We start from the raw sequence: 14,822 nt of genomic DNA, 5'->3' as shown, positions 1-14,822 counted from the left end.
TTCTACCATCTAATCCATATCCCGGCTTCTACCTACTGATCCACACCTTTGCTTCTACCTTCTGATCCACACCTGGCTTCTTCCCACTGATTTATACCCTGGCTTCTACCCACTGATCCACACCCAGGCTTTTACTCGATGATTCACACCCTGGCTTTTAATCACTGATCCACACCCTGTGTTCTTCCCACTGATTCACACTATGGCTTCTTCCTTCTCATTCACCCTGGATTCTACCCTCTGATCCACACCATGGATCTACTCACTGGTCCACACCTTAGCTTCTACCCACTCATCCATTTTCTTGCTTCTTCCCCCTAATTCACGCCCTGGTTATTTTCCTCTTAGACACAATGGCTTCCACTCTCTGATCCACACTCTGACTTCCTTCCATTGATCCAAACCATATCTTCTAACCACTAATCTACACCCAGGAGTCTTTTCACTGATTCGCACCCTGGCTTCTACATACTGATCCACACTCTGTCTTCTTCCCACTGATTGACGCCCTGGCTATTTTCCTCTCAGTCATAATGGCTTCTACTCTCTGATCCACACCCTGACTTCTATCCACTGATCCAGACCCTGCTTTCAACCCACTGATCCACACCTTAACATCATACCACTGATTCACACCCTGGCTTCTTTTCTCTCACTAACCTTGGCTTCTCTCCTCTGATCCACACCCGTCTTCTTCCCACTGATCCACACCCTGGTTTCTAGCCTTTTATCCTCTCCCTGGATTCTCCTCACTAAATCACAAGCCTTGCTTCTACCAACTGATCTACACCCAGGCTTCTACCACCGAATCACTTTCTGGCTTTTACTCACTGATCCACACACGAGTTCTTCCAACAGATTTACACACTGTCTTTTCCCCCTAACTCACCCTGGCTTCTACCTTCTGATCCACACCCTTGCTTTTACCCACGAATACACACCATGTCGTTTGCCCTCTGATCCATACCCTGGCTTCTAACCACTGATCAACACCCTGACTTCTTCCCACTTATTCACGCCCTGGCTATTTTCCTCTCACTCACAATGGCTTCTACCCTCTGATCCACACTCTAACTTCTACCCACTGATCCACACCTTGGCCTCTACCCACAGTTCCACACTCATTCTTCTTCCTAATAATTCACACCGTAGTTTCTACCCATTGATCCACACCCTGGCTTCTTCCCACTGAATCACGCCCTGGCTATTCTTCCGCTCACTCACAATGGTTCTTACCATTTGATCCACACCCTATCATCTACCGAATGATCCACACTCATGGCTTCTACCCACTGATCCACTCCCTGGCATCTTCCCGCTGATTCACATCCTGGCTTCTTCCCTCTTACTCACCCTGGCTTTTACTCTCTGATCCACAGCCTGGCTTTTTCCCACTGATCCACATCCTGGCTTGTAGCCCTGATCCACACCATGGCTTCTTCTCCTAGACTTAAAATCTAGTTTATTCCCTCTCACTCACATTGAATTTTCCCCTATGATCCACACCATGGCGTCTACCCACTGATCCATAACCTGGCTTCTACCCTGTTATCGACACCCTAGTATCTTCCCTCTGATTCATACCCTGGCTTCTTTCCTATCACTCAACCTGGCTTCTATCCACTGATTCACACCTTGGCTTATTTTCACTGATCCACATCCTGGCTTCTATCCTCGGATCCACGCAATGGCTTCTACCCACTGATCCATACCCAGAGTTCTACCTACTGATTCATGCTCTGGCTTTTACTAACTGATCCACACCCTGGCTTCTTCCCACTGATTCACGCCCTGGATTCTTCCCACTCACTCACCCTGGCTTCTACCCTCCGATCCACACCATGGCTTATAGCCACTAATCTACACCCTGGCATCTACCCTCAGATCTACACCGTTGCCTGCTAACCACTGATCCAGACCCTGGCTTCTTCCCACTGATTTCCACCTTGGCTTCTACCCACTGATCCACACCAAGGCTTCTACCCACTGATTCCCACCCTAACCTTCTTCCTAGTCATTCACACCCTGGCTTCTTCCCTCTCACTCACCCTGGCTTCTACCTTCTAATCCAAACTCTGGTTTCTACTCACTAATACACACCTTGTATTCTACCCTCTGATACACATCCTGGCTTCCTCCCACTGATTTACAAACCTTGCTTCTACCCACTGATTCACACTTTGGCTTTTACTCACTAATCCACATTCGGACTTCTTCCAACAGATTCACATCCTGGCTTCTTCCAACAGATTCACATCCTGGCTTCTTCCCTCTCCCTCACCCTGGCTTCTACCTTCTGAATCACACCTATCTTCTACCCACTAATAAACACCCGGGCTTCTACCCTCTGACCCAAATCTTGGCTTCTAACCACTTATTCACACCCTGGGTTCTTCCCGCTGATTCACGCCCTGGCTATTTTCCTCTCACTCACAATGGCCTCTACCCTCAAATCCACACCCTAACTTCTACCCACTGATCCACATCCTGCCTTCTACCCACTGATCCACACCCAACCTTTTTTTCACTAATTCAAAATTTGGCTTCTTCCCAATGATCTACACCGTGGCTTCTTCCCACTGAATCACGCCCTGGTTATTTTCTTCTAACTCACAAAGGCTTGTACCCTCCGATCCACACCCTGGCATCTACTCACTGATCCGCACCCTGGCTTATACCCACTGATCCACACACTGGCATCTTCCTACTGATTCACACCCTAGCTTCTTCCCTCTCACTCACCCTGATTTCCCCCCCCCCCCCCGATCCACAACCTGACTTCTTCCCACTGATCCACATCCTGGATTCTTCCCTCTGATCTACACACTGGCTCCTTTACTCTGATCCATGCTCTGGCTTCCTCAAACTGATCCACAACTTGGCTCCTTCCCATTGAGCCACACCTATGCTTCTTTCCACTTATCCACGCCTTGGATTCTACCCATTGATCCACAACCTGGTTGCTTCCCAATGATCAGCACCCAGTATTATTCCCGCTCATCCACACCAAGGCTTCCTTCCACTGATCCAATACCTGGCTTCTTCGCACTAATCCGCACCCTGACTTCTTCGCACTGATTCACATTCTGGCTATATTCCTCTCACTCACCCCGCTTCTACTCTCTGATCCACATCCTAGCTTTTCCTCAGTGACCCAAAGCCTGGCTTCTACCCACTGCTTCACACCCTGGCATCTTCCCATTGATTCACACCCTGGCATCTTCCCTCTCACTAATCTTGGTTTCTACCTTCTGATCAACACACTGGCTATACACTGGCTTCTTCCCTCTCAGTCTCCTTGGCTTCTACCCTCTGATCAACATCTGGCTTCTACCCAGTGATCCACACCCTGGCTTCTTCCCACTGATTCACACCCTGATTATTCTCCTCTCACTCAAAATGGATTTTACCCTCTGATCCACACCATGGTTTCTATCCACTGATCAACACCTTAACATCTTACCACTGAATCACACCATGGCTTCTACCCTCTAATCAACACCCTGGCTTTTCCCACTGATCCACACTCTTGCCTCTGCCCTCTGATCCACAACTTGGTTTCTTCACACTGATTTAGACCCTGGCCTCTACCTACTGATTCACAACCAGGCTTCTACGCACTGACTCACACTCAGGCCTTTACTCACTGATCCCCACCCTTACTTCTTCCAATAGATTCACACCATGGCTTCTTCCCTCTTACTCACCCCGGCTTCTTTCCTCTAATCCACACTTCGGCTTCTACCCACTAATACACAACTTGGCTTTTACCCTCTGATCCACATCCTTGCTTCTAACCACTGATCCACACCCTGGCTTCTTCCCACTGATTCATTCCCTTGCTATTTTCCCCTCATTCACAATAGCATCCTCCCTCTGATCCACACTCTAACTTCTACCCACTGATCAACACCCTGGCATTTACCCACTGATCCACACTCAGCCTTCTTCCCAATAATTCACACCCTAGCTTCTACCCACTTATCAACACCCTGGCTTCTTCACAATGATTCACGACCTGGCTTTTTTCCTCTCATTTGCAATGGCTTGTACGATCTGATCCACACCCTGACATCTACCCACTGATCCACACTCATGGCTTATACCCACTGATCCACACCCTGACATCTTCCCACTGATTCGCACTCTTGCTTTTACTCACTGATCCACACCCAGGCTTCGTGAAACAGATTCACACCTTGGCTTCTTCCCTCTTAATCACTCTGGCTTCTACCCTCAGATCCACACCCTGGCTTCTGCCTACTAAAACACATCCTGGCTTCTACCCTCTGATTCACGCCCTGGCTTCTAACCACTGATCCACACCCTAGCTTCTTCCAAATGATTCACGCCCTGGCTGTTTACCTTTTACTCACGATGACTTCTACCCTATGATCCACATCCAAACTTCTACCCTATGATCCACATCCAAACTTCTACCCTATGATCCACATCCAAACTTCTACCCAATTATCCACAGCCTGGCTTCTACCCACTGATCCACTACCAGCCTTTTTCCCACTAATTCAAATCTCTGGCTTCTACCCATTAACCCTGGCTTGTACCCTTTGATCTACACAGTGGCTTTTTCCCACTGATCCACACCCTTGCTTCTGACCTTTGATCCACACCTTGGTTTCTTCACAGATTCACACTCTTGCTTCTACCCACTGATCCACACCCAGGGTTCTACCCAGTGATTCACACTCTGGATTTTACTCACTTATCCACACCCGGGCTTCTTCCAATAGAGTCACACCATGGCTTCTTCCGTCTTACACACCCTGGCTTCTACCTTCTCATCCACACCCTGGCTTCTACTCAGTAATACACACCCTTGCTTCTACCCAATAATACACACCCTTGCTCCTACCCTCTGATCCAAGCCCTGTCTCCTAACCACTGATCCAACCCTGGCTTCTTCCCACGGATTCACGCCCTGGCTATTTTCCCCTCACTCACAATGGCTTCTACCCTCTGATCCAAACCCTAACTTTTACCCACTGATCCACACCCTGGCTTCTACCCACTGATCCACACCCTACTTTTTAACCTCTGATCCACACCCTGCTTTTTTTCACTCTCACTCACCCTATCTTCTATCCTCTGATCCACACCCTGGCTTCTACCCACTGGTCCACACCCCACTCTTTAACCTCTGATCCACTACATGGTTTCTTCCCTCTGATTCACCCCCTGGGTCCTTACCTATCATTCACCCTGGCTTTTGCCCTCTGATCCACAGCCTGTCTTCTACCCTCTGATCCACACCGTGGCTTTTACCTACTGGTCGACACACTGGTTTCTACCCACTGATCCACACTCTGGCTTCTATCCACTAATCCACACTTTACTTTTTACAATCTTATCCACGCCATGGTTTCTTCCCTCTGATCCATACCCTGGCTTCTTCCCCCAGACCTAAAACCTGGGTTCTTCCATCTCACTCATCCTGGCTTCTACCCTGTTTTCCACCCTTTGGCTTCATCCTTCTGATCCACACCCTGGCTTCTTCCCTTTGATCTACAACCTATCTTCTTCCTTCAGACCTAAAACCTGGCTTCTTCCCTCTCACTCACCCTGGTTTCTTCCCTAACCATATGATAGGAATGAGATTGTAATTTGAAGATCCTAAGGGGGCAAGACTTGTGCATCCATAATGAGAGGGCTTCTCCCCTCTGACCCACACCTTGGTCCATAACATTTGATCCACACACTGGTACCTCCCCTCTGATCCACACTCTGGCTTCTTTTCTCAGACCCACAACCTGGTTTCTTCCCTCCTTATCACACCCTGACTTTTCCTCTCCCATTCACACTCTTGTTTTTCCCATTTCATCTACATCATGGTTTCTCTCCCCTGGTCTAGTCCCTGGCTTCTCTCTATTCCACTCCCTGGTTTTCTCCCTCTGGTCCACAACCTAGCTTTTTCCCTCTGATCCACTTCCTAGCTTCTTCACTCTCATCCATGCCCATGCTTCTTCCCTTTCATCCAAAATTTTGCTTTTTTTTCCCTGATTTACATCCTGAATTCTTCCCCTTGAGCCACAAGCTGGCATCTACCCACTGACCCATATCCAGACTTTATCCCTTTAATCCACATCTATCAACTGATCCACACCCTGGCGTCGTCATTCATATCTACACCGTAGTTCCTACATTCTGACCCAACCCTAGCGTCTTCTCTCTGATCTACATTCTAATTTCTACATTCTTATCCACACCCTTTCGTCTTCATTCTGATCCAAAACCTGGCGTCTTTCCTTGATCCACAGCCTAGTTTCTTCACTGTAATTAGCAACTTGATTTCCTCCCTCTGATTCAAGCTATGGCTGCTTCCTTCTTATCCACACCCTCTGACTTATACCCTGGCTCCTAATCCCTAATGCATACCCTTGCTCTTCTCCGAGCCACACCCTGGCATGTACCCTATAATCCATATTCTGACTTTTACCATCTACATCATACCTTGCCTTCTTCATCCACACCTTGGCTTCTCTCACCCCCTGGCTTCAACCCAATGATCTGCACTCTGGCTTCAGTTCTGATCCACACCATGGCTTCAACCCGCTAACTTAAATTTTGGCTCTTACCGTCTGATACACACCCTGCCTTCTTCCCCTGGTCCATAACCCAGTTTCTTCCCTCCGATCCACACACAAGCTTTTTCCCTCTAATTTGCACCCTGGCTTATTCCCTGTGATCCACATCTTGGTTTTTCCTCTGTGATTCATATACTGACTCTTGCCTTCTGATGCACGCTTGGTTTCTCCTCTCAAATCCACACTCTGGCTTTTTCTCACTCTTCTACATTCTGGCTTCTCCCATGCGATCCGTACTCTAGCTTCTACCCTCTGATACACACTCTGACTTCTTCCCTCTGATCCAAACCCTGGCTCTCTCCCTCTTATGTTCTTCCTGACTTATCCCAATGAATGCACACTCTGGCTTCTGTCTGATGCACACATTGGCTTCCTCCCTCTTTCCAAGTCGTAGTTTGTCCTCTGATCCACATCCTGTCTTCCTCCTTCTGATCTTCACCTAACCTTCTTTCCTCTGATCTACGCGTTGGCTTCCCCCCATCTGATCCACACTCTGGCTGCTTACCTCTGATCTAAATCCTGGTTCACTCCTTCTGATCCACACACTTTTTTCTTTCTTCTGATCTACACTCTGGCTACTTGTTTCTGATCTACACCCTGACCTCTCCCCTATGTTCCACAACCTGGCTTCCTCCATCTGATCTCCACCCTGGCTTCTTCCCTCTGATCCACATCCTTGTTTCTCCCCTCTGATCCACATCCTTGATTCCTTCCTCTGACTGATACCAAATTATTCTTTCCCTCTTATCCACCTTCTAGCTTCTTCATTCTGGTCTATCCCCTGTTTTTTCCCCACCTGTTCACGCCTTGGCTTCCTCCCTTTGAAGTACACCCTAGCTTCTATCCCTTTGATCCACATCCTGGCTTACTCCATCTCATCCACATTCTGGCTCACTCCATCTCACCCATACCCTGTCTTCTTTCCTTTGATCTACATCCTGGCTCTTTCACTCTGATACACACTTATTTCTTCCCTATGTTCTTCCACCTGATCTACATACTGTCTTCTTTCTCTGATCCACACTGGCTTGTCCTTTCTGATCCACACCCTAGTTTCATCCCTATGATCCACACTCTAGCTTATAACCTCTGATCCACATTCAAGCTTTTCCCCTGTGATCCAAGCAATGGCTTCCTCCCTTTGATCATCACCCTGGCTTCTTCCGTCTGTCACACACCCTGACTTATTTCCTTTGATCTACACCCTGGCTTTTCCTCTCTGATCCACATCCTGGCTTCTTCACTGTGATCCATACCCTTGTTTCTCTTCTCTGATCTAAATCGTTGATTCTTCCCTATGATTAACATCCTGGCTTTTTCCTCTTATTCACACTCTAGCTTCTTCCTTCAGGTCCACACACTAGTTTTTTTCCTCTGATCTAAATCATGATTTCCTCCTTCTCATCTACTCCCTAATTTCTCTCCTCTGATCCACGCCCTGTACCTTCTTCTCTCTGATACACACTCTGGCTTTTCTCCTCAGATCTACACCCTGGCTTCTTTCCTTTGATCCATTTTCAAGTGCATTCCCACTGATCCACACCCTGGCTTCTTTCCTTTGATCTGCACCATAACCTTTACCCTCTGATCCACACCTAGGCTTTCTACCTCTAACCCACACCAAGGTTTCTTTTTTCCAATCCACACTCTAGCCTTTTCCCTCTAATCCACACCCTAACGTCTTATTGCTGATCCAAACCCTGTTTTCCTCCCTTTGATCCGCATCCTGGCATCTTCCCTCTTAAAGCCTTAACTTGTCCTCTCTAATCCATACAATGGCTTCTCCCCATGATCCACATCCTGACATGAAATCTCTAAGGTACATTCTTGCTTCTTCTATCTGATCCTAACCCATTCTACTGCCCTCTAAGACAAACTCTGGCTTCTTCCACCTGATCCACACCGAGGATTCTACCCTCTGATCTACACTTTGGTTTCTTCCCTCTCATCCATACCTTGGCTTCTATCCTTTCATTCACACCCTGGTTTGTACCCTCTGATCCACACCCAGGCTTCTACCCTCTGATCTACACCCAATCTTCTACCCTCTGATCCACACCCAGGCTTTTACCCTCTGATCTACACCCAGTCTTCTACCCTTTGATCTACACCCGGGCTTCTACCCTCTGATCCAAACCCAGGCTTGTCTACACCCAGGTTTCTACTGTCTGGTCTAAACCCAGGTTCTACTTTCTTGTATACACGCAGATTACAATCCTCTGATCTACACCCCGGCTTCTATCCTGTGATCTACATCCAGTCTTCTGTCCTCTAATCCACACCAAGGCTTCTGCTGTCTGGACTACACCCAGGTTTCTACCCAGGCTTCATCCTCACCACCCATAACTCGTCATAACCCTTCTGAAGCACATGTAAGCTGTCTCCTCTTCATCCCAACTCAAACTCTTATTCTCCTATATCTTATATCTGTCTTTCCATCCTCCCCTCCCCTCTAGTCTTTACTGTATCTTTGGTTTCCTCCCTAACGTGCTTCTTCCCCTGTTCTCCTTGGATTGGTTTTAACTTACTCCTCCTGACAGCCACTCTCTCCCCACGTCTAAGGGGGATATAATATAGACAACCGTTCTCTGATCTATACTGCAGTCACTCCCGTGCCAGCTGTTGTCTTGGTTTCTCCATCAACAAACGTCCCATATATTTTGCGATCCATTATTTTGGGTTATCATATCCTCACTCAGAACAGGAGTGGATGCTAGCCTAAGGTAGTACAGCTTGTGATATCATTACGTGAAGTTTAGCGTAGTGGAGAAGGTGTTGATTAGCCTGACGTCAAGGGAGTCCCTAGGGGTCACTCTGTTGTTCCTGGTGCGGCTCCTCCAGTCGTAGTCCATGTACGGGAAGTGAGGGACGCTCACCACCCTTAACCTATGACCCATCAGGTTCTGCACGCCATCTGCAGAGATAAAAAAAATCATAATCCCTTTCATATATCTTCTCCGTTTCCTTGATATGCGTCGGGGGTTGCCAACCTTGTTCAGTCAAGAGCTACCTTCCACCAGGCAATGACCAGTATCTCTCTCTCTCTCTCTCTCTCTCTCTCTCTCTCTCTCTCTCTCTCTCTCTCTCTCTCTCTCTCTCTCTCTCTCTCTCTCTCTCTCTCTCTCTCTCTCTCTCTCTCTCTCTTACACTGAGTGACGTAACGCCCAGGTTGTGAACCACTGTCTTACACAGGGGAGGTACCGGCCAGATCGGGAACCACTGTTTTACACTGAGGGAGGGAACGCCCAGGTTGAGAACCACTGTCTTACACAGGGGGAGGTAACGCCCAGTTTAAGAGCCACTATCTTACACTGAGGGAGGTAACGCCTAGGTTGAGAACATCTGTCTTACACTGAGGGAGGTAACGCCCAGGCTGAGAACTACTGTCTTACACTGAGGGAGGTAACGCCCAGGCTGAGAACTACTGTCTTACACTGAGGGAGGTAACGCCCAGGCTGAGAACTACTGTCTTACACTGAGGGAGGTAACGCCCAGGCTGAGAACTACTGTCTTACACTGAGGGAGGGAACGCCCAGGTTGAGAACCATTGTCGTACACAGGGGGAGGTAACGCCCAGGCTGAGAACCACAATCTTACACTAAGGGAGGTAACGTCCAGCCTGAGAACCACTGTCTTACACAAGGGGAGGTGACGCCCAGCTTGATAACAACTATTATATACTAAGTGACGTAACGCCCAGGTTGTGAACCACTATCTTACACTGAGGGAGGTAACACCCAGGTTGAGAATCACTGTCTTACACAGGTGGAGGTAACGCCCAGGTTAGGAACCAATGTCTTACAAAGGGGGAGGTAACGCCCAGGTTGGTAACCAATATCTTACACTGAGGGAGGTAACGCCCAGGTTGGGAATCACTGTCTTACACTGAAGGACGTAACGCCCAGGTTGGGAATCACTGTCTTATAGTGAGGGAGGTAGCGCCCAGCTTAAGAACCATTGTCTTACACTAGGGGAGGTAACGCCCAGCTTGGGAACTATTATCTTACACTGAGGGAGGTAATACGCAGGTTGCGAACCACTGTCTTACCCAGGATGGTAGCCACTATTTTACACTAAGGGAGGTAACGCCCAGGTTGAGATCCACTGTCTTACACTGAGGGAGGTAACGCCAAGGTTGAGTGCCACTGTCTTACACCGAGGGAGGTAACGCATAGGTTGGGACCTACTGTCTTACACTTGGGGGAAGTAGCGCTCAGGTTGGGAACCACTGCCTTACATTGGGACAAGGCAACGCCCAGGTTGAGAACCACTATCTTGCGCAGGGTGAGGTAAGGCCCAAGTTGGTAATCACTATCTTCCACTGGGGGAGGTAAAGCCCAGGTTGGGAACCACTATCTTGCACTGAGGGAGGTAACGTATACGTTGGGAACCATTGCCTTACATTGGGGGATAGTGGCGCTCAGGTTGGGAACCACTGCCTTACATTGCGGAAGGTAACGCCCAGGATGGGAACCATTATCTTACGCTCTGGAGGTAACGCCTAGGTTGGGAAATATCATCTTACAATGGAGAGATAAGGCTCATGTTAGGAACCGCTATCTTACACTGGGGGAGGTAACACCTAGGTTGAGAATCACTTTCTTATGGGTGAAGTAACGCCCAGGGTTGAGAACCACTGCCTTACACTGGGGGAGGTAACGCCTAGGTTGGGAATCAATATCTTACACTGAGGAGGTAACACCCAGGTTGAAAATCACTGTTACACTGGGGAGATAAGGATCAGAGTGGGAGCCGCTATCTTACACGTGGGTGAGGTAACGCCCAGGTTGAGAACCACCCTCTTACACTGCAGGAGGTAATACCAACGTTAGGAACCACTGTCTTACACTGGGGTAAGTAGCGCTCAGGTTGGAACCACTGCCTTACACTAGGGGAGGTAAAAACCAGGTTGAGAACCACTGTCTTATACTGGGTGAGGTAACGCCCAGGTTGCTAATCGCTATCTTTCACTGGGGGAGATAAGGCTCAGATTGGGAACCACTATCTTACACTGGGGGAGGTAACGCTTAGGTTGAGAATCACTGTCTTACACTGGTTGAAGTAACGCTCTTGGTTGAGAACCACTGTTTTACACTGGGGGATGTAACGCCCCACGTTGGTGACCACTATCTTACACTGGGGATGTAACGCCCAGGTTGTGAACCACTATTTTACACTGAGGGAGGTAAGGCCCGGGTTGAGAACCAATGTCTTACACTGGGGCAGGTAAGGCTTAGGTTGGTAACCACTATCTTAGACTGGAGGAAGTAGCGCTCTTGTTAGGAACTACAATCTTACACTGATGTGGCTACGCCCAGTTTGAGAACCACTGTCCCAGTTTGAGAATCACTATACTTGCGAGGTAACGCAAAGCTTGGTAACCACTATCTTACTATTCGGGAGGTAGCGTCCAGGTTGGGAGCCACTATCTTACACTTTGAAGGTAACGCCCAAGTTGGTAACCACTATTTTACACTTTGGGAAGTAGCATTCAGGTTGGAAACCACTATCTTACGTTGTGGAGGTAACGCCCATGTTGAGAACCACTGTATGAAACTAAGGAGATAAGGCTCAGGTTGGGAACCGCTATCTTACACTGGCGGAGGTAACATCCAGGGTGAGAATCACTGTCTTACACTGGGTGAGTTAGCGCCCAGGGTTGAGAACCACTGTCTTACAATGGGGGAGATAACGCCCAGGTTGAGAACATATGTCTTACACTGAGGAAGGTAACACCCAAGTTGAGAACCACTGTCTTACACTGAGGTAACGCCCAGGCTGAGAACCACTGTCTTACACTGAGGGAGGGAACGACCAGGTTGGGAACCAGTGTCTTACACAGAAGGAGAGAACGCCCAGACCGAGAACCACTGTCTTACACAGGGGGGAGGTAACACCAAGGTTGGAAACCACTGTCTCACACTAAGGGAGGTAACGCTCAGGCTGAGAACCACTGTCTTACACAAGAGGAGGTGACGCCCAGCTTGGTAACCACTATTATATAATGAGGGATGTAACGCCCAGGTTAGGAACCACTATCTTACACTAATTGAGGTAACGCCCAGGTTGAGAAACGATGTCTTACACAGGGGAAGGTAACGCCCATGGTAGGAACCACTGTCTTACACAGGGGGAGGTAACGCCCAGGATTGGTAACCAATATCTTACACTGAGGGAAGTAACGCCCAGGTTGGGAATCACTGTCTTACACTGAGGGAGGTAGCGCTCAGCTTGGTAACCATTGTCTTACACTAGGGAAGGTAACGCCCAGGATGGTAACCACTATCTTACACTGAGGGAGGTAATGCCCAGGTTGGGAAACACTCTTACACAAGGGAAGGTAACGCTCAGGTTTGTAAACACTATCTTACACTGAGAGAGGTAACGACCAGGTTGAGTACCACTGTCTTACACCGAGGGAGGTAACGCATAGGTTGGGATCCACTGTCTTACACGGAGGGGAAGTAGCGCTCAGGTTGGGAACCACTGCCTTACATTGGGAGAAGGTAACGCCCAGGTTGAGAACCACTGTCTTACACAGGATGAGGTAAGGCCCAGGTTGGTAATCACTAACTTACACTGGGGGAGGTAAAGCCCAGGTTGGGAGCTGGGAGCCACTGTCTTGCACTGAGGGAGGTAACGTATAGGTTGGGAACCATTGTCTTACATTGCGGAAGGTAACGCCCAGGATGGGAACCATTATCTTACGCTCTGTAGGTAATGCCTAGGTTTGGGAAATATCTTACACGGGAGAGATAAAGTTCATGTTAGGAACCGTTATTTTACACTGGGGGAGGTAACACCTAGGTTGAGAATCACTTTCTTATGGGTGAAGTAACGCCCAGGGTTGAGAACCACTGCCTTACACTTGGGGAGGTAACGCCTAGGTTGGGAATCAATATCTTACACTGAGGAGGTAACACCCAGGTTGAAAATCACTGTTACACTGGTGAGATAAGGATCAGAGTGGGAGCCGCTATCTTACACTGGGTGACGTAACGCCCAGGCTCAGAACCACCCTCTTACACTGGGGGGGAAAACCAAATTGGAACCCCTTCCCTTTCCTGGGGGAATAGCGCTCAGGTTAGGAAAACCAAATGCCTTACACAAGGGGGGTTTTTAAAACCCCTTGAAACCACTGTCTTATACGGGGAAAAGGTAACGCCCATTTAATCCTAACTTTCCCCCGGGGGGTAAGGCTCAGATTAAAAACCACTATTTACAAATAGGGGGGGTGGGCCCAGGTTTAAAATCACTGTCTTAACACGGGTTAAGTAACCCATTTTTGAGACCAATGTTTTTACCCCTGGGGTGTAACCCCATTGGTACCACCATCTTCACTTAAAACCCAGGGGGAAACCCCTATTTTTCACCTGGGAGGGAATTTCCCCGGTTGAAACCTTTTTTTACACGGGGGGAGGGAACTTATTTTTAAAAACCCCAAAACTTTCCTGGGAATTGCCCATGGGGAAAGGGAACTACAGCCACCTGGGGTTTTTACGCCCCAAATTTGAGAACCACTATCTTATATTTTTTGGGGGTTTAAACCCCAAAATTTTGGAAACCCCTATTTACTATTCGGGGGGTAAAGTCCGGGGTTTTAAAATATACTTACCTTTGAAGGTAACCCCTTTTGTAAACCCCCAATTTTTTCACTTTAGAATACGGGTTTATAAAAAACACAACCTTTCGCTGGGAGGTAACGCCCAATTTTTAAAAAACTTGTACAATGGGGAGGGAAATTTTGGCGGGAACAGCTTCTTTAAAAGGGGGTATCACCAGGTTAAATCCAAATTCCCTTTCACCCGGGGGATTTCCCCATTTTTAAAAACCCCTTTTTTCAATTGGGAGATAAAAACCATGAAACCAAAATCTTAAACATAAGGAAAACCCCTTGTGAACAAATTATCCCAAAAAGGTAAACCCAATTGAAACCATTTTCTTTCCTCCGTTGGGGAAACCCCCGGGTTTAGAACCACACCTTAAATTTGGGGGAAATTGGGCCAGGTTGGGAACCCTATCTTACACTGGGGAAATAGCGTAAAGGGTTTGGAAATCAACTTCATTAATGGGGGTTTCCCTAGGGTTAAAAACTCTCCTCACACTTTGGAGGTGACGGAAAAAATTTCGTAATCAACCCCCTTTCCTAGGGGGTAAGTCCAGGGGTTTGGGGGGGAAGGGATCACCCATTTTGGGGAACCCTACTTACACTTGGGGAAT

The 14,822-nt window shown here is 48.1% G+C and overlaps 1 protein-coding gene across 1 annotated transcript in view; it reads right to left on the bottom strand.

Moving 5' to 3' along the window:
* The window catches only part of LOC139759408 (glutamate receptor ionotropic, delta-1-like), a 471,351-nt gene that overhangs the window by 295,764 nt on the left and 160,765 nt on the right, over positions 1-14,822 (bottom strand). The window contains exon 4 of the mRNA XM_071681492.1: positions 9,351-9,516. Within this exon, the coding sequence (XP_071537593.1) occupies positions 9,351-9,516 (166 nt within the window). The remainder of the gene's footprint in view (positions 1-9,350; positions 9,517-14,822) is intronic.

The sequence above is a fragment of the Panulirus ornatus genome, chromosome 33, assembly GCF_036320965.1.
Source record: "Panulirus ornatus isolate Po-2019 chromosome 33, ASM3632096v1, whole genome shotgun sequence".
In the NCBI taxonomy this organism is placed as follows: Eukaryota; Metazoa; Arthropoda; class Malacostraca; order Decapoda; family Palinuridae; genus Panulirus; species Panulirus ornatus.
This window is presented reverse-complemented; position numbering and strand designations above follow the sequence as displayed.